We start from the raw sequence: 19,397 nt of genomic DNA on the forward strand, positions 1-19,397 counted from the left end.
GCAATTTAATTGTTTAATGGTTAACTGGTTAATGCAAGATTTATATATTAAATGTTCCATGGACGATTCTATCAAAAGGGAAAAAGAAAGAAGAGAAAAAAAAAAACTTTTCTGTCTTCATTCATTAACGGGAAAGCAAACTACATTGCTCGACGACAAAATTAACAGAACAAAATGATTTTCATGGATATTTTATTGTGAACAGTGTCACCGAAGGCGAATATTTCATATAATAGCCATCCTGACATGCAAATTCCGAGTATCCAATAGAAATCGATTTATCATATTACAGAGTCGTACGTTATACAAATTATTCATGCCTATAAAAACACAGGTTAAGACCACATAACTTCATTCCCGTTTTTTGTGGCTTGCTCAGTGTGATTGCCACACCTTCAGTACTCAGGATGGCAAGTTGTCGTCGTTTAGATCATTTTTTGAGATGGCAGCCGTTGGACGACTTGAAGCCGAGCAATCGCAGGCTGAGGTGGCACGTTGGCTTAATGTGTCACGCACTGTCGTCTCGGCATCATGGAATCAGTTTCAGGAGACAGCAACCAATACAAGAAGAGCTGGCCAAGGTCGCCCGAGAGACAGCTACGTCAAACAGAACAGATCGCTATCTGTCTTTAACAGAAAGACGGAACCCTCAGTTGTCCTGTCATCAACTGTCTCTTGAGATTATTGCGGCCACAAGTAAAAACATTCCATATGAACTGTGTTAAGAAGTCTCAGTTCAAGTGGACTTTACGCAAGGAAGTCAGTAGTTTGTGTCCCATTAACCCCAAACCACCGAAGAGCTAGTTGAAACTAGTGCCATGAACATGTGAATTGGAGCCCTGACAAATGGAGTACAGTTCTGTTCTCTGATGAGTCCCGTTTTGGCCAGATGAAATAACCTCGAATCTAGAGGTTATTTCATTTGGAGACGAGGAATGCGGTACCGTCTCTCCAACATCACAGATAGGAATACTTACGATGGAGGCGGTGTTTCTCGTGTGGGGCGGAATAATGATCAACGGCCGCGCTACTCTTCGTGTTTTTGATAGGGTACTGTAACTGAGCAGAGGTACTGAAAAGAGATCCACGAACCTGCGGCTACAGGTTCGAGGATCTCTTCTTTTCATACACGAAAACGCCACCACACATAGAGCTCAAGTAGTGGAGGAACGTCTTGAAATTGAGGATATCTACGACTGGCTCGGCCAGCAGGATCACACGCTTAAATCCGATCGAACATGTGTGGGTCGCCCTTGGCCTTAGCACTGCATGCTGACAGCCAACTCCTCGGTTACTTGGTGAGCTAAGGTATGCGCTAGTGGAAGAATAGGGTTTGTTGCCATGGATTCTTATAGACATCCTTATATCGAGCATAGTTCACCGCTGACAGTCTTGTTTACCCATTGGTAAATGTAACGTGGCCTTATTGGCAATTCTTATATAACCCCTAAAAATGTCTCTTATACCCGTCTGAAGTTTCTCGCTGTCTCCATCGTTATTCTATGGTACACCACTATAACAAATTTTTCCTGCTTCATCGCAAGCTGCACAAGTACACCAAGTTTTCTAAGTGTTCTGTTAATTTTGTCGAGCAGTGTAGTTCACAGTTGATTCTAGTTGTTGTTATTGGAATTGTTTAGCGGCGCAAAGGCAGCTAAAGGTTATTATGCGCCAAGTTGATTCTAGTTCAAACTAATATTCAAGGTGGGAAGAGTGCAAAAGAAAATTATGCCCATTCGATTTGTACTACTCTTTCTTAAAGAGGGAACATGATACCGCAACAAAATGGCAGAGTGAATAAAATTTGGATGAGTTGTTTAAGTCAGTGCCAAGGAAATTAATTCTGCGTGATATTAGTGCATATGTGTACAATCAGCATAAGGACCCAGTTTCTAAAAGATAAAACAAACACCAAGGATAAAACAAGAACTCCCGGCTTAGGTTAACTGCCGCCCAGGGTGTAAAATATCTCTACGAGAGCATTTGATGAAAATACAAAAGAAGATGGCCACTCCTGATTATTGTCAGACCTTTTTTTCAAATGGATGACAAGCGAGCGAGGTCACTCTACCAACAATTAAGGATCCTGAGTGGAAAAGACAATATTCATTGTGATTTTTAATTGCAAAAATACTGCGCACAACAATTGTTCTGCAGGATGGCCTTAGCCACAATTTACTGCATTTATGAATGTGACTTTGCTGTTGTACACAAAGTCGCCATCAACAACGGGCAGAAATTATTTCTTCGTGAAGGAAAATTAGTCTAAAGAGCCTATACAACAAAAAGTCAAGAGAGTTTTATTCATTTCTTTATATTTCTGACTGTAAAAGAAAAGATATTTTTTGACCTTTTAGCTTCTGAATAAATTTGAACATCGGTCCACAGCTCTGAACGTTTTCAAAATCTGCTGTAGAATTCTTTAAAGAGAACGAATATATCCGCATAAAGTTTGGTACGGTCGTGTTATCTTCCACTATTGCCATTATAAAGTAAAAATGATTTTTTTTAAAAATACTTCGAGCTTAATTTGCACGGATTTTCATTCTACCTATCTTTTGAATCAGCCAACAATCTTCTTCTATCCTTGAAGTCAGAGATTCATTTCGCTAATGTAAGGGGCAATAATTACAAAGAAAATTAACGGCTGCTGGCATGAAAGAACATAACTTACAATAAGTCACAAATCTTCTTAATACCTTTCAACTACAACTGAGCAGAAAACCTCTCCGAACAGAGATACGTGAAAAAAGTCTGGACCTTCCTGTAAGCGGGGAGAAACATGCTATAATAATCTCAATTTGCACAATAATTATCATCCTACTTGAGTCAACTGCAAATGCATTCGTCAGCATAAAGAAGATTAGTTTAAAAGATACAAATTAAATCACAAATATACAAGTTAAATCAAATTATTCGTATCCTTGATTTATGACGTAGTGGGATGCTAAAAGGAGTCTTCCCAATTCTTGCTCAATTAGTTCAACATTTTCTTTTTGTTCAATGATTGCACGTTATTAGAAACTACTTTTTCTAATCAGGCTGCACTATGCAATTTTTCTTACCAACTTAGTTTAGCTCTTTTAGTGCTAATGTTGCATTGGTTTTTGAGTTTAGTTTTAGCTCATGTATTCATGTTTATAACTGTAGCGTCTTCGAAAACTAGACAGATGAGCAGCGATACATTCACTGAACACACACGCACAACGCGCTAGGAAAATCCATGCCTTTTTCCACTTCGAATGAAAGAGACAGACTCTTGCTTTTCTTTGACAATTTTGCAGCAGAACTTATTGCTTCCACACTAGAAAAGAAAATGAATTCCTTCGCAGAGAATGAATGATAGAACTATCTGATTTACAAGTACAAAAAAGAAATAAGTTTAGAAACGACTGGAAGAAATAAGCGGATTCTGTAAAATGTGGTTCAGAAACTCTGCAATATCCCACAAGGTTTGGGAAAAGTTGCGTACTAGCTCTCTTCAAATCTTTTCATGTTATATATGGCAAAACCTTCTCTTGGCCAGGTTTCAGTACGTCGCTTACCAAGATGTACCGCAACAGATCAGTGCATATGAAGCACAGATAAAAAGGGATACCTCTTTCTAATAGAGGTGTTATACTTCAGAAACCAACTGTAACTGAATTTCAAATGAAGAGTGGTGAATTCTGAACTTTTCATTCCTTTCGCTTCATTTTTAGCCGAAAATTCTAAATTTCTCGTTGAGTTTTGGACTGGGTATTAGCTTTTCGTATTGATTCCTAGTGCAGACATTAGAGGGATTTCAACATTTCATTTATAATTAGTATTAGCATTAGTAGAGGCATATGATGCAAGAAAGCCAGATTATGCAGTATCAGCCAAAAGGGGAAAAAATACAAAAAAAAAAAAAAAACGACTCCCATTTCACCCCTCCGTTCTTTCTAAATACCTGTCCAGCTGAGCCTTAACTTTGGGCTATCAACTTCCACAACAAGGGATGGCAGTCTGTTCCACCAATCAACTACCTGCTGGCTAAAGGCAAATTTCCGCACATCTATCCTACATCTGCCTTTCCTCAATTTCAATTTATGCCCTCTCAGGTGATTATTCTGAGCAAGAGGAAAAATCCCATCAGCACTGAGCATACTCAAACCATTCAAGGCTTTATACAGCTCTATCAGATCACCTCGCCGGTGCCTAGTCTCCACACACTGTAATCTGCAAAACTTAAGTCTTTCTTCGTAAGAGCAACCCTTTGTTCCATTCACTAATCTCGTTGCCCTTCTCTGTACTCATTCCAACAGCTCTACATCCTTCTTGAAATGAGTCCTCCAGACCTGTATACAGTACTCAAGGTGTGGCCTGACCATTGCCTTATACAAGGGAATAATCACCTCCTTATCCCTGCTAGAAAAATTCTTGTATATCATTGACAGGACACCACGGGCTACTCTTGCAGCCCGTCTGCACTGCTAAGAAAATTTCATATCTGCCTGCACAATTACCCCCAAGTCCTTTTCATTCTCTACCACTATCAGTGTAGTACCACAGAGTTGATACATTGTTCTGAGGTTACTGTTTCCCATATGTAGTACTTTACATTTGTCAAAGTTAAACTACATTTGCCACCTCTCAGCCCATCTACTCAACAAATCCAGATCATGTTGCAGCAGCATAGCTTCAGTAGTGTCCTTAACAACCCTGCCAACCTTCGTATCGTCTGCAAACTTGGACATTAAGCTTGATATATCATCATCAATATCATTTATAAATACAGAAAACAACAATGAACCCAACACTGAACCCTCAGGGACTCAACTAATAACATTAGTCCACGATTAGCAGTGTCCATTGAGTACCACTCTCTGTCTTCTCCACCTCAACCACCCCTTTATCCATAGCAGCAATTTGCCTCCAATGCCACATTGCTCCAATTTGCGCAGCAGTCTTCCATGTGCAACAGTATCAAAAGCCTTTCTAAGATCCAAGTATATAATATCAAAATTATTCCCTGCATCCAGTTCTTTTGTGACTGCATCATCATAGTATCCAATAAAATTGGTCAGGCAAGACTTTCTCTTAACAAAACCATGCTGTATCCGAGCTATAACTTAAGTCTTGTCTAGATGATCCTGCAGTGCTTCTTTAACCAGTGCCTCCATTAATTTTCCTGGAACAGAAATTAAACTCACAGGTCTATAATTACCTGTGTCAGGCTTTGATCCTCATTCATTAATTGGGGTCACATTTGCACATCTCCAGTCTATGGGTACCTCCCCTGTGTCCAAGGAAGCTCTCATAATTATGGCTAAGGGTTTGCTTACTTCCTTTGCTGCCTCCTTTAATATAACTGGATAGATCCCATACATGAAGTATAACTGGATAGATCCCGGGTGCCTTTTTATGTTTATCCCCAACAATTTCTCCTCCACTTTCCTCTCAGTTATTACAAAATCATCTAGCTCACTGCCAAAGTTTACTTCACCTCTGGCATTCCCCTGCCTGAATAACTTCTCATGTGTGAATGTAGATGCAAAATACTCGTTTAGTTTGTTAGCCACCTGAGGAGGATTATCAACTGTTGAACCATCAATATCCAGTGGACCAATCTGATTCATCCCTTTCTTTCAGAGTTTACATAGGAAATGAACTCTTTTCTGTTTTTCTTTGCATCATTTGCTAAGGATTTCTCATAATCTGCCTTCGCCTGCCTAACCTCCTTTGTGACTTGGTTACAGACCAGCTTATATCTATCATAGGTTTCTGTGTCACGTGTTAATTTATATGTATCCCATGCATTTTTCTTCTCTGTCATATGTTTCATTAGTTCATCTGACATCCATTTAGGCTTAAACCTTGAACAATATTTCTTAGTTGGTGTTCTTTGAATATTGGTGTTCTTTGATAAGTTCTTTGAATGCTTCCAATTTTGAATTTGCTGTTGGTAACATCATCAGTTGATCCCACTGTATAGAATTTAAATACTGTCACAGACATCGTAGTCGCCTTTACGAAAGCAATAACCCTTCCCTTTACCCCTAATGGTAGTTACCTCTTTGAGTAAATCCCACTTCAACACACTGTGATCACTGCCACCTAGTGGTTCCTCTATCTCTAGATTCTTAATGCATGAAGAATCACTACTGATAATCAAATCAAGAGTATTCCTCCCTCTAGTTGCTTCCCGAACATACTGATGTAGAAAACAATCATCCAATAAATCCACAAAAGCCTTGCTAGTGTGTGAGTGAACAGCCCCCAAATTCCAGTCAATATCTGGGAAATTAAGATCTCCCATTATAAGACTCTCTGATTTACTGCCCACTATTTCCCTGTACAGTTTCTTATTACACTCATCAGAGTCATTAGGCCTATAGCACACTCCTACTCTCAATTTTGATCTCCCAATGCTTATGTCACACCAAACTGAGTCGACAATGCACTGTCCAGAGATGTCGACTGGCTTCACTTCCTTGGATTTTATGTGTTTCTTAACTAATAGCATAACCCCTCCTGTCCTGTCTATCCTTTCTATACACATTGTATTCCCCAAATTCCAGTTCTGCATCCCTTATATCTGTGTGACACCACGTCTCTGATATCCCAACAATATCCGCCTTTGATGTTTTGAGCAATACCTCAAATTCATTTACCAAACTGCCAGCATTGGTGTACACACAAATATACATGCACCTGTTCCTATTGGTGCAGTATAACCGTAGTCGTTTCTGCGCCAATAAAATCAAATCAACCTGTTTCTATTCTTAGCTACCCTAACACAACCCATGTGTTTACTTGTACCGCAATGACTCCCAGCAGTCTCTGAAATACCCTGCATCTTGTTTTTTAGGCTTCTGCTCATTCCAATAGAAGCAGTGCAAGAATCTCTTTCACCTCTGCCAGTAGCTACTGTTAATCTATTAGTCCTTGTATCCCCCCAATCTAGCAGTTTCCACAATAATAAGAAAATTCTATATATTTCAATATTCTATAAGAAAATTTCCACAATAAAATTCTAATAAGAAAGTTTCCACAACTGAATGAAACCAAAATGGAGTAATTACTTTTAATGAATTCATTTTGTCAAATTGTTGGAAACTGATTATAGCATAAATTGAGATGATTTAAAGAAAAGAACATACGCCGCTTCCAAAAAGAGCTGAATTCTTATTAATTAACATTACTGTTAACGATGGGGAGAATTTTGTGGTTATTACGCTGATACTGTACAATTTTTTGGCAAAAGTCAAGCTATGCCAGCTATTTTGAACAAACTGCCCAACGTTAACTTTTCTTTGGTGAAATATTGATGTTTCTATTTATAAATGACTTCGAATTTAGTCTTTCAGAAAAAAACAATTGTTTTTGAACAAATTTCAGCTTACAATAAATACTGGATTCCTCTTAACATTTCAGTATCCTTATACAATAAGTGTTCCCTCTTGTTTTCTGCGCATTTTCTAAATTTTGTTGTTTCACTTAACATTTAAATTTCGATACACGCACTCCAGATTATAGTAGAGTCTCGACGAGAAGAGTTCTCAGATTATCGAGTTCACCGACAGCACAAAATAGAAGTGAAACCTGTGAAATAACTTCTTAGATTTAATAATAACGTCTTAGGTAAATAAACAAAAACAAATAAATTCAGTATTTGTCCATTAAATGCTGTTGAAAACATTTTAAAAATACTTTATTTCATAACTTACGATGGAGCTAAAATATGTGTGTTTTTTAAATATTTTGTTTATTAGTTAAATAAATATTTTAAAATTAATTTTAAATAATTAACTACAAAACACACTTTTCATTTTATTATTCCATACAATTCGAGCTACTACTGGTTCCGTTTAACTTCAATTATCGGCTTTTAATGCATCTCCAAGTTGTGTGTATCGGTGATCTGTTTCCCTTTTGCTGGATGAAAAACCACTTGCTAAAACTGACTAACTAAAGTTAAGGGCGAAAAAACCACACAAATTTCGCACCATGAGCAATAAAAGCGCAGGTAGCCACTGCGCTACAGGTGAGGTTTTTTGTTTTATTCTTTATTTAAAATAATATATATGTTTTGTCATTCTGTTAGTAATTGCAACCTTTCCCTTCAATGCATGTATGAGTTTACGCCCGCTCGCATGCCCTTTGGTGTTTCATTTCTCTATTCGCTTCCTGTTTGCTCTCTCTCTCTCTCTCTCTCTCTCTCTCTCTCTCTCTCTGCTTCTTTATTATATTTCTTTCTTTCTTTTTTCACTCGCAGTCTGTGCAGAGTCAAAAGTGCGAATAAAAATATACGGGCCCATCAGCAATGCTGTCATTACTAGTTTTCCTTCAGCCTATCCACCTCCACTTGATTATTCAGCTCTCTGATCTCAGCACCAGTACTGTCATCCCATTAAATGATGTTGCACAGGTCCCTCCTTTTCATTTAGAGTGTGTCTAATTTATACGGAAGTTCATTCTTTCATTTACATTTATTACTTTGGAACATTCTTCTTTTTTCATTAGTGTCGTGATCAATGAAAGCACAGGCACCTTCTTTTACTGTATAGTCGTGTACCCTTCTTGTTAACGAGCATCCAAACAGTGAGAGTTAAAACACTACAGAGACCACTACCGAGTAGCTGGCTGAAGAACAAATGTGCGATTATGTCTTAATTTTCACAGAGATAGTACTCTGCTTTATTTTCGTTAGCAACACACATTTTTGTGAATTATTTAGATATTTTCTATTTCATCCTTTAAACTTAATCCAAACCCTTAAGAAACAAAATATTTTCATGGACTATGTACAGAAATCATTTCCAAGCGAAACAATTCCGAGTTAATTAATGATACCATTCCAGACAGTGTTGTGGATGGTCTTATATAAGAGTCAAAAAAACGTTTTGCCACTTTTGGTGTCTTTAGAGGTGAATAGGGTAAATTATCAGCTTCTCCAAACAACGACCCTGGTTATTGACGTAGCCTAATTAAAAATACTCAGTTAATAAGTGTGGTACATTATATAGAGGTAATATATATTTGGGGATCTCTTTATTCGTGCGCACTTTTCTTTTTTCAGAGACAGAGAAAACCGTTAGATAGTTACAGAGAAGAGAGAGAAAACAAATGGATGAATAAACAGAAAGAGGAGAAAACAGCCAGTGAAAAAGCACGAAGGGAACAGAACAACGAGGGCTGGATGGAGAGAGAGAGAGAGAGAGAGAGAGAGAGAGAGAGAGAGAGAGAGAGAGAGAGAGAGAGAGAGAGAGAGAGAGAGAGAGAGAGAACGGATAAATACATGAATAAGAGAAAAGATGAATAAAGAAGAAGATAAATAGAAAGAACCGAGGAGGGGATGAAAAGAGGATCGAAATAGAAAGCCAGTGGAAAATGAAAACGAGTCTGCACTCAAGGGTCTCGGATGCTCAGTACATTCTTATCTTTATTACATTCCCAAGTACCTACCGAGAATTAGGTGGAAATCCTTCAGCACCATCATCACACTCTTAAGTGATCAGATAGAGACTCAAATTAAATACACAAGCGTCCTGATGGAACAGGAAACATCCGCGTCTTTATGCCTTTTCTTTGTCTAATGGGGATTAAGAACACATCTAGTGCTTAACTCAATAGCTGCTTGCCACTTTATTTCAAGTAGATCCCATGCCGTCTCCAACTCACTCGAATGCGATACTTAAAGACTGGACTCGATAGACAGATTAATTGTTAATTTTATATTAGGTAATGGAAACTCTTTTGCACTTTAGGAAAGTTTTCAAAGTCTTTGTTCTACAGAAACCCTCCTAGCTTCCAATAATTACTCTGTACTTGGCAGAAGTGTTGACGTCAGCCCAATTCACGGGTATTTTTGAGAGCCAGAAATTAGGAGAGTTATAAAAGTAAGAAGGTCTTTCCAGAAATAAAGATAAGAAAATAATTTTACAGAATTTTGTTGGTTACTTCTCCAAGAAGACAACTCCATTATCAGCAGGTTAAATTAGAAGGAATGCCGGCTTTACAAACTAAGCTCGTTTTAATGTGTTTTCTGTTTGTCCTCACTTTCATTCTGCCTCTTTCCCACTCTTCTCACTTGTTGCCCATTCCCATTTCTTCCAACTGTTTTTATCATTTTGAGTTTCTATCACTTTCTAAATAGTCTATCCTTTATATTTCACTTTTTCTCTAGGAGAAGTAAAGGAAATCCACCAAATCACCGCTATGTTGCTACATTACACTCCCGTGTAAAAAAATTTCGACCCCATTTGTGAAACTAATCGCTCCTTAGGAAGCAGTTTCTGCACATGATCACGAAATGCCATCATTGCATTATCAATCGAGATTCAACAGCACGTCCTTTACCGTATGGTAAAAATAATGCCACACGATAAAAGCATTTACGTGAGACCTAAATAACCCATCACGCACGCCTGCTGGAAATATAATTTCTCTCTTTTACCTCTTCTTCTCACTAATGTACAGCTCTGGATTCCTTTCATTTTTTCCCTAAGCATATTATTCTTTTCATATTCTAAATGTTTTGTTTGTTGCGCTCTTTACGAGTTTATTTTTACTTTCCTTGATACGTTGAACACTTATGCAAATATCATGCAAATACAATGAGCAAAAATAAATTGCGTATATGCGAAAATGTCACATGTTTGAACGGTGTCTATAAATACCACAGTGTACCTAATACCTTTAGAATACGAATATTCCCTGGGTCTTGAGTTCCTTTATAAAGAAGAAACGTTTTGGAGGTATCTCAATTGCTGTTAGATTTTAGGCGCATCACCGATTTATATCAAATGCATATTAGGTCTAAATATTGCGTGCATTCTGTGGTCGATTTGCTGGATGAAAAACTATGCAACAATCGCTCAAGACCGATTAACTCAACCAACTTACTCGACCATTAACTGTCGCGATACGAGTCCATAAAAATTCTTCGCGTTATTGATGGGATTCGAACCGCGACCTTTTACACCCTGTGTAGGGAGGACTGTGCTTATATGCACTGTGCTATCCGTGAGGTCATGCATCTCAGTAAATTCAGAATAAACAAATTAATCACACGATGCAACCAGATTCCGAGATGGTGGTAAAAAAAATACTGGTTTAAAATATAATGATGGCTGATATATTTGAAAAAAAAGTTGTCTGATAAACATGGACACAATAATTATTGTTCTCTGTGAGGGTTATGAGAATGAGATAAAATGTAATTAATTTCTGATGCAAAACTTTATATGAATAACCAAGGGCGTGCAGTTGTTCCAATACTGCACAGACAATTCTATTCCTCGGGCAAGAATTCAGGCGACTCAGCACCCTCCCATCTCTCTTTTAACTCTTAAATCAGAGGAGGGGGGAATAAAGTATAGTATAATCATCAGGTCACGTTTAGTGCAAAAACTCTTATTTCTCAGAGCTGTTTTGAAGGGACCAAAAGCAGGGTGATCATACGGAGCGAGATCTGAATATTAGCGAAGATGTCCAAAGACCTCCGATTAACAAATCTATCTCGTGTAGTTTTCGAAAACCCTCAAAAATTATATGCACGCTAATGTTCTTACTGCATGATGACTGGCTGCCTCCATTATCGTGCAGTTCCTCAATGCTAGTGATTAAAGTTACTGGTCTCTTGGCCTTCCTAGACGACCACATATGTCGAAGTATTTCACAGAAGAGCACAGCATTTATCGTAGTATCATGTGTAAAAACTCCACGAGTAACGATTTTCATTTGTAAAAACTGTAAAGAAAAAGATAAGCAAATTCTTAATGGCATTGGGCATACCGTGAGTTTTGTTTTTTGTAGAGTTTCAGACGCATTAGCGACTTAGGCGTATTGAGCTATACATTGTCTATAGATTGCATGTGTTTGTGGTCGATTAAAAGGCCCATAAAATTCCTCCATCAACACGATTCGAACTCGGGTCTTTTCCAGCCAGTGTGAGGGGAAAGGCGATTCTACCAATTGTGCTACCCGCGAGGGTGATGTGAGCTTGAATGAGCGGTAGATCGCTCTGAAGTTTCCGGTGAAAGCTCATCTAAAGATGTTTCCAGCTTTAAAAAGTAGCACCATGATGATCATTATATTATTACTCTTATTCACGCACGAAATTGCACGTGCATTTGCTTGTAATGATGATGTGACGAGCTCAACGTTACGACATTCTTCACCGATAAAGCATATACGCTAGAAGGAGAAATTTTGAATTAAAGAAAAAGGAAAAGAGAGAACACTCTTAGCTTCATATACTAGGTAAAAATTCATCACTTGTCTAAAGAGACCCATAAAATTCAGATCATCCAGAATTGACAAGCAGATCAAAGTAAAGTTATGAGGGGGAAAGATTTTTTCACAATTAACAGCAAATTTGTAGTTCATTTCGGGTTGAGCGTAGATCGGTGTCGTTAAGTACTGGTTCAGCTGAGGTGAATTTGAATGTTACTTTTTTAATTAAGATTTTTCTCTATATCCTCTAAAAAGCTTTAGAGTTAAGGAATTTGCTAATGTTGGCTGAGAAATCCCCTCCGCATCCCCCAAATCCACGTTTGAAAACAGCGAATGACCTCAAAGTATCTTGCCGAGCTATCTCATAGCCCAATTATGATGAGCAGGCTCAGAAAGTTATTTTGAAGCAATCTCATGACCCAGTTACTCAACGTTAATTATGGATGTAATGCAGCTTTAGATATAATCCTTTAAGTTTTGACTCGATTTCCAGCATAAAAATCTCAGGCAATCCACTATATGAAGCCTTCTTTCTCTTATTATTGCAGATATTATTTTACATGCTGAGTTGTTGTTGTTGCTGGTTTTTAGGTGCATCAGCAATTAAGGCCATGCTGTGCCCTTTTGTATCAGTCTGTACAAGTTTAGGGACCGATTTTCATGCAGCAGACCCTGAAAAGTTGGAATAACTCCACTGGTGAAGCCCATTTGTCCACACCAGATCGGCTAACTGCCCCAATTGAAAAGGCCTTCAGAAATTCGTACGATGGTACTCGAATCTAAACCTCACAAAACAAGTAGCGAAACCACTACACTCTCACAGAGAAGTTGCAGGCAGAGAGCGATGCGCATATTCATATGAGTATCTTTATGGCATTTAGCCAGACCCATCTTCCAGTACCGTAAATTGTTATTCATTATGGTGCGTATCAATACTAGAATTCGCTACTTCCTGTCCTCGGGAGCAATACAAGACGATTTTAAGGGATCAGGTCATTTCAAATCAACCCTGTCGCATCGTTCACTATGATATGAGCATTCAGGTGGACTGAAGACCGTCCAAGTTTTGTAAGCCGACGCTTGGCTCAGGCAACCAGATTGAAAAGGATCGAGTTCGAATCTCGTCAGTAGCTCAAGGAATTTATAGGAATTTTTCAATTTCGCTGGGTTACTTGATCTGAAGCAAGGGTTGCATGGCTTTTTGTTCCACATTTTAACTTCGGCAAAGCGACTGGAGGATACATGCAATTGCCTCATAGCCTTAGCTGCTAATCACAGCCTTAGACATTCAAATTATAATTTAACAGCATCAAAGCTTGTCGCTCATATCCGTGTGTGTGTGTATATATATATATATATATATATATATATATATAAACTTTATTACTTATTTTGTGTTTCATGGGTTAGAAATGAATAAACTATTAATTTTCAAATCGGTGTATTTAATTGTCATATTGGTACTGTAGATATATGGCGTTAATGCTATTGTAATAGTTATCAATTAAACATTATACGCACATTGTTTTACTTTATCTTATTTATTTTTGAATCCATTTTTGCTGGTGCATTTATAACTTGGATGGAAGGCATTTCAGCCATTAAGGACTAATGATGCTGACTAGCAATTCGGTGTGCTAGCAGTAGCTGGGTTGGCCTATATATATATTTTGTTTTTATTTTATTAAATCCTAATTTTACGAGTTAAATACAACATTTTAATTCGTACGACCTTATCGTTAAAGATCCATGTTGAAAAACAAAATAAAAAATTAAAGGGCAATTTTAAAAAGGTTAGAGAGGAAATGGAAAAATTGCATTCATCTATTTGGCCATCTCTCTAGTACTTTGTCAGGGGCTTTGAACGGGCAAATAGCCATACGAAATGAATATCTCATGAATGTCCAGTTTCCTGTATATACAAAGCATAATATTTATACACATAAAATTACGTTTTCACCAAAATTTTCATTCGAAATTTATTCAAGTTATTCATTTATTCGTCACCTACCTTCTAGCACAACATATTTCACTTTTTTCATTTTTATTTATTTACTTTAATTTAATTACAAACACCGCGTCGCGGCTACCTCACTTATTTTTTTGTGTGGAGGATCCATCACTTTCGGCCACCTTTTTAATACTCTCGCTTTAGACTTTCCCTTTAGAGTTTCTCCCAATTTTTGGCCTCCATAAGTATGAGATAGAAACCCAATAATTTGGTACATAATCAGGTGTAGTTCTTCGATGAAATACCTGCATTATGTATCAACCTTTTATAGCTTGCATCAATTTTTTCAAACTACTTTCACATTTTTCCCCCCCTTAGTCTTTTATCTCATTATTATATTTCTCACTTTCAATTTTAAGCTCGCTATTTCTCTTTGCAAATTATTAATCATTATTTTTATTTTTTTTCCCCTTTTAGCTTCTTTCCTTTTAATTGGATCTTTGATTCAGCCTTTAATATCTAATAATTAGACACCTTTTTGGTTCTTTACATTCTTTTACTTTTTCGCCTTACTTTTTCTATTCCTCACTTTCCTCTTTCTATTAGTTCTGGCACCTTGTGTTCTTTACAATTCCATCTGTATGCATTCTGCATCATTTCACACTTAATTTAAACTTAATTATATACTTAATGCAGCCTTGCGTACTTAGGTACAATTGGCATTTAACCTTTTTGCTTTCAAAACATATTTGACATACCACTTTATATCTGTCACGTGTTTTCCATTCTACACACGCACACACAAAGTGTTTCTACGCAGGTGATTAACATTTTCAGGATCAATTCAGGACCTGAATGCAACGATGGTATGGGATATTCATTCTTCAGTACGCATATTAACTACACCATCTATTATAATTGTAGTTGTGATGAATCTCCTCACGCTACAACCGTTGCATTATTTTATTTTTTTTTTCTTTAGATAAAATCAGTTTACTTTCATTTCAGAAGCACACCGATGGTTTTTCCAGACTAAACCCAGGACGAGGTACAACTTTGTCAATGAGTAAAAAAAAAAAGGAGCTGTTTAAACTTAGAAATCGTAACATCTAAACGTAACACACAGTCCAACTTTTAACTTCAAAAATTCCAGCCCAAATACGACAAAGACAGTCAGGAGGACAAATGGAAACCTAAAAATAAGCGAGATAGACCCCGCTGCCTTTTAATTGAAGCACCTTGGCAAAGAGACTAAGATTATCTCGCGCGCGCGGATAATCTTACTCTATGCCTGAGATCTATCAAAGACTACTCCAAACGAGTGGTAAATGTACGTACCAACCAAGCTTCCAAGGAAGTCATCTTCAAAATATTGGCATATTAGGGTTACCCAAGAAAAACCTGATCCATATCCGTGTATTATCATAAATTGCGTGTTGTCAGGTCTGTTTCTCTACTCTGCTGGACGAAAAACCCGAATTTCCAGAGTAAACCCTTGATACCCTCGCCTGAAACAGACTATCTCAGTCATGTAGTGAAAAAAAGCCCATAAAAGTTCCTCTAGAAGTTACCGGGATTTGAACTCTGGCCTTTCCATAAGATGTTGAAGGAACACTGTGCTACCGGGATGTCTATCTGGACAACTTCAATGTTTCCTTCAAATCATTTGCTCACGACGAAAGATTTCACCTGCAGGTATTTTTGCGGTCGGAATCTGCATTGCAGAATGTCCACTGATTCGAATAAATCGAACGTGTGCATTCCATACGTGTATACCGTCTAGTTCGTCTCACATACGTCGTCTTCTATGAAGCAAGTGGCTTATACCACTCGTCATCTGAGACTGTCTAGAGTTTGTCCATCAAATACTCAAGTAATTTCGGATAATTTTCTTAGTTTCTTCCCCAGTTAAGGTTTTTAGCTAGTTGTCTCAAGCTGAGGTGTGGTGTTTGTTTGTTCGTGAACTTTTTTTTTAAATTCCAGTTAACTTGAATTTTACTTTCCATGCCCATACAAATCAGTCTACCAGTAAATGAAATTTTTAGAGACGAATCCTGATATCTCGTGGCTTTAAATTTTTCAGCATCCATAAACAATCCAAACTAATATATTCAGTAGTGAATAAATTGGTGTATTCCGCGTGCAAATTTATAAGCCTCTATTTCACTTATTTCTATACTACAAATTATCTTTCTTCCTAAATATTAATTAAAATGCAACGAGCCTAATTTGAGATAAAAACCTGCAGTTATTCGTTTAACATTTCCATCCGGTGTAATCGTAGTTTCATTTCACAAATTACAGACATACCTTTTATGCGCCGAAGCTGAAAATAACGGGCATATAAAGAAATATCCAAGTTCATTAAAACCAAATGTCGAAAGTGATATCCACCTTTCGCCCCAGCACTTCTCTAAATGATGGAGGGAATAAGTGCTAAAGAAAATGAAAATGTAACGCTGAATGGATTTGCACTATGATGATCGTTGTTTTATTTCTGTTATCCAGTGCTTCACTTTCCATGGAAGTCGATAAAGCAACGAAACATTGCTTTGGTGGTGTACTTGGAGTGCACTATCTTTTGACTGTACAAAGGAAGATGTGTCCTACTATTCAGTGCTACAATAAACATAAAATTCAAACATAAAAGTCATAATGGCTGTGAGGAAACTGCAGTTTGGTCACAGGAGTGAATGAATACTCATTCCGTTATTACCATGGCCATCTTTATGGAGGTTGGCAGCTTAAAACCGTGTCAGTGTTCTTGAAGCGACTGTAAGATATCAGACAACTTTACAGCGCACAGTTATATTATGCACTGTATGTTATTTATAACTGCTTTCGTCTTTATTAAATTCATGCTTTAAAACTGAAAGTTTAATAACGCCCCTTTCCCCTTCTTCGAGGTAAATTCATAAATTGCTAAATATCTCTTCGAAATGTCTTCCACATTTTCGTAATCGATAGTCTCCTCTCCACTCTAAAATGACCAGAAATGGTAGCTAAATATTAATAAACTTTTAGTATTCTGAAAAGTGCGAAGTTACAAAGAAAGAGAGCAATAACTTTCAAATCATATCCCACTTTGTATCAGTATTTATTATACACTTATTGCTCCACAATATTAAATCACACGAAGCAACTGTTTGCGAAGTTCTCTCAACCCGTATTTAACAAATTGAAATGGTATTATCAGGCCTCTGCTGACATTTACAACAATTCCTTTGAAATGGTATCAAAGAAACATTCGGTGTACATGCATTGAAGTAAGATGTTTCTATTTTATTACTCATAAGTTAGAAAAATACATTAAATATCATTCCTTTCCACTAATCCGAAAATAAGGACTCTAAGCGATGATTTGGTGAGGCATTGAAACCCTTAGCTTAAGATTTAAATGAGAGATTGTCAACTGCTGAATCCAGACGGTTTCAACAGAATTTACAAATATCGATGACATTAATTCTTCTAAAAGTTCCATTTTCTCGAAAATAGAAGAGCACATGAAAGAAGTAATCACATTATTTCGTTCGCAATGGTGTTTTATGGATTTTTATCTTATGCTCTCGTTTGAAAGAGAGAGTATATAGCAGCATGTCGATAAAGGCCAGCGGATAGAATGAAAGACTGCGCATTTAATTAAATTAGACATAGAAAATACGATTCTTCTGCGTCTAAAACACGTAATTTCTTGAATCATTTACAGCGAGTTCCACAGATACATTGGAATCCTAATTCTAAATAAAGATTCCTAAACCAGACTGATTGCAAAGACCAAATAACGTGGACTTAATATTGCATATTGAACACAATGGAGGGATTTAATCAAAAATCATTAATCTAACAATATATAAAAATCCTGCCTAAACGAAAAAGTTTTTCCTAAATATAATAAAGGGAATTGTTCAGTTTGTGCGACTACTATGCATCTGGTACGTTGGTCTTTGTTTTCTAGGTATAATTAACCTATCTGTTCTTTAGTAATTGAGAGCAATATAAACTGTTCTCAATTTAATGTATGTTAAGCGAATAAAATCGGTTATTTTTCCTTATATTTTTTATCGGTTCTAATTTTAATATTTATGCTATTGTTGGTGGAAACTATTTTTATTAAATTTAAATTACAAAGGTAGATGTAGAAAAAAAAAACTGCATCCATCTTCCGCATTGCGATACTTTTCTATTACATGGATTTCTGAATAATAAACTGACTTTTTAAATGACATGCCTTTGGGTTTTTGCCTTTAATTGTACAAGATAAAACGGAGTACAGTCAATTTTTAACAATTCGTCTATCTTTAGATGAGATCTAACGAACTAAAAATGAAAAACGGTTGAAAACAATTTAAATGGGAGATTATGTTTATTAAGCTTGACAGACTTTGGGTTATTCTGTTTTCTATTTAATATAAATCTTGCAGTAACAACGAGGGTTAATCTTAAAATTAAAACTGCAGCAAAGGCCAATACGTACACGAGAAAAAAATTCTTCGTTATTTGAAAGCAGAAGGTTGCACTGAAGTCTAACTTCGTCTTAATAATAAGATGCGAATGCACCGCTGCCAATTTGCCAACATTTCTTATTAATGAACACGAGGAGCTCAAGAATAAAAAAAAAGATGAGGATCAAGAGGAGGAAGAGAAGATGACGCACTGGGAAGAGACGAAGGCCATCCGACACCATCTCGCTATAAGAATGTATCGACAAACGCCTCGTTAGGCTTAAATCTAGGATGGCGTTTGAGCCTCACACCGCTGGTTTCCTCGGCTGCGCGTACCTGCCGAAAGATCATTACATCGACACCCGCTAAAGACACGCCACAGAAGGGAAGACCAAAGTGAAACTTACCTCTTTCTGTTTTGGCCAGACTGCCTACACCAGACGACAGTCCACTGCAAAAGATAGCCGCTACCAGACAAATCCACTGCATGGTTATGTGGCCATTGCGTATTTCCGATCCATGAAGCCGTCACTTCGATCCAAGCTGAGCGCGTTCCGCCACCGCAGCCCGGCTCCCTGCCGACTACTCAGGCATACCCACTTACTCTGATTTCCCCTGCACTTCCTGCTGTCGCGGGAGCAGAGAGACAGAGAGAAGATGGCGGCCTCACGAGGCGGATAAATACCTCGAACTGAGCATTTCGTCGCTTTAAAAAAAAAAATAAAACAAAAAAAGCCCACCCAATTCGTAGTTTAAGTTCGTAAATACCCAAATCAGAAATTGAAGAATGCGTCGAATATTTT

At 37.3% G+C, this 19,397-nt stretch overlaps 1 protein-coding gene across 10 annotated transcripts in view; it reads right to left on the minus strand.

Annotated features, from left to right (window-relative positions):
- LOC150090991 (disintegrin and metalloproteinase domain-containing protein 11-like) overlaps positions 1-19,244 on the minus strand; it is a 1,161,948-nt gene extending 1,142,704 nt beyond the window's left edge. For 5 of the 10 annotated variants that reach the window (XM_090373761.1, XM_090373753.1, XM_090373745.1 and 2 more), the window contains exon 1: positions 19,002-19,244. In XM_090373761.1, the coding sequence (XP_090229887.1) occupies positions 19,002-19,083 (82 nt within the window). In that variant the 5' untranslated portion in view covers positions 19,084-19,244. The remainder of the gene's footprint in view (positions 1-19,001) is intronic. The other 5 variants (XR_016546962.1, XR_016546963.1, XM_090373783.1 and 2 more) reach the window with 3 other exon arrangements.
- Between the last annotated feature and the right edge of the window lie 153 nt (positions 19,245-19,397).

Source organism: Mastigoproctus giganteus, chromosome 1 (genome assembly GCF_048544385.1).
Source record: "Mastigoproctus giganteus isolate SK-2022 chromosome 1, ASM4854438v1, whole genome shotgun sequence".
NCBI classification, from domain to species: domain Eukaryota; kingdom Metazoa; phylum Arthropoda; class Arachnida; order Uropygi; family Thelyphonidae; genus Mastigoproctus; species Mastigoproctus giganteus.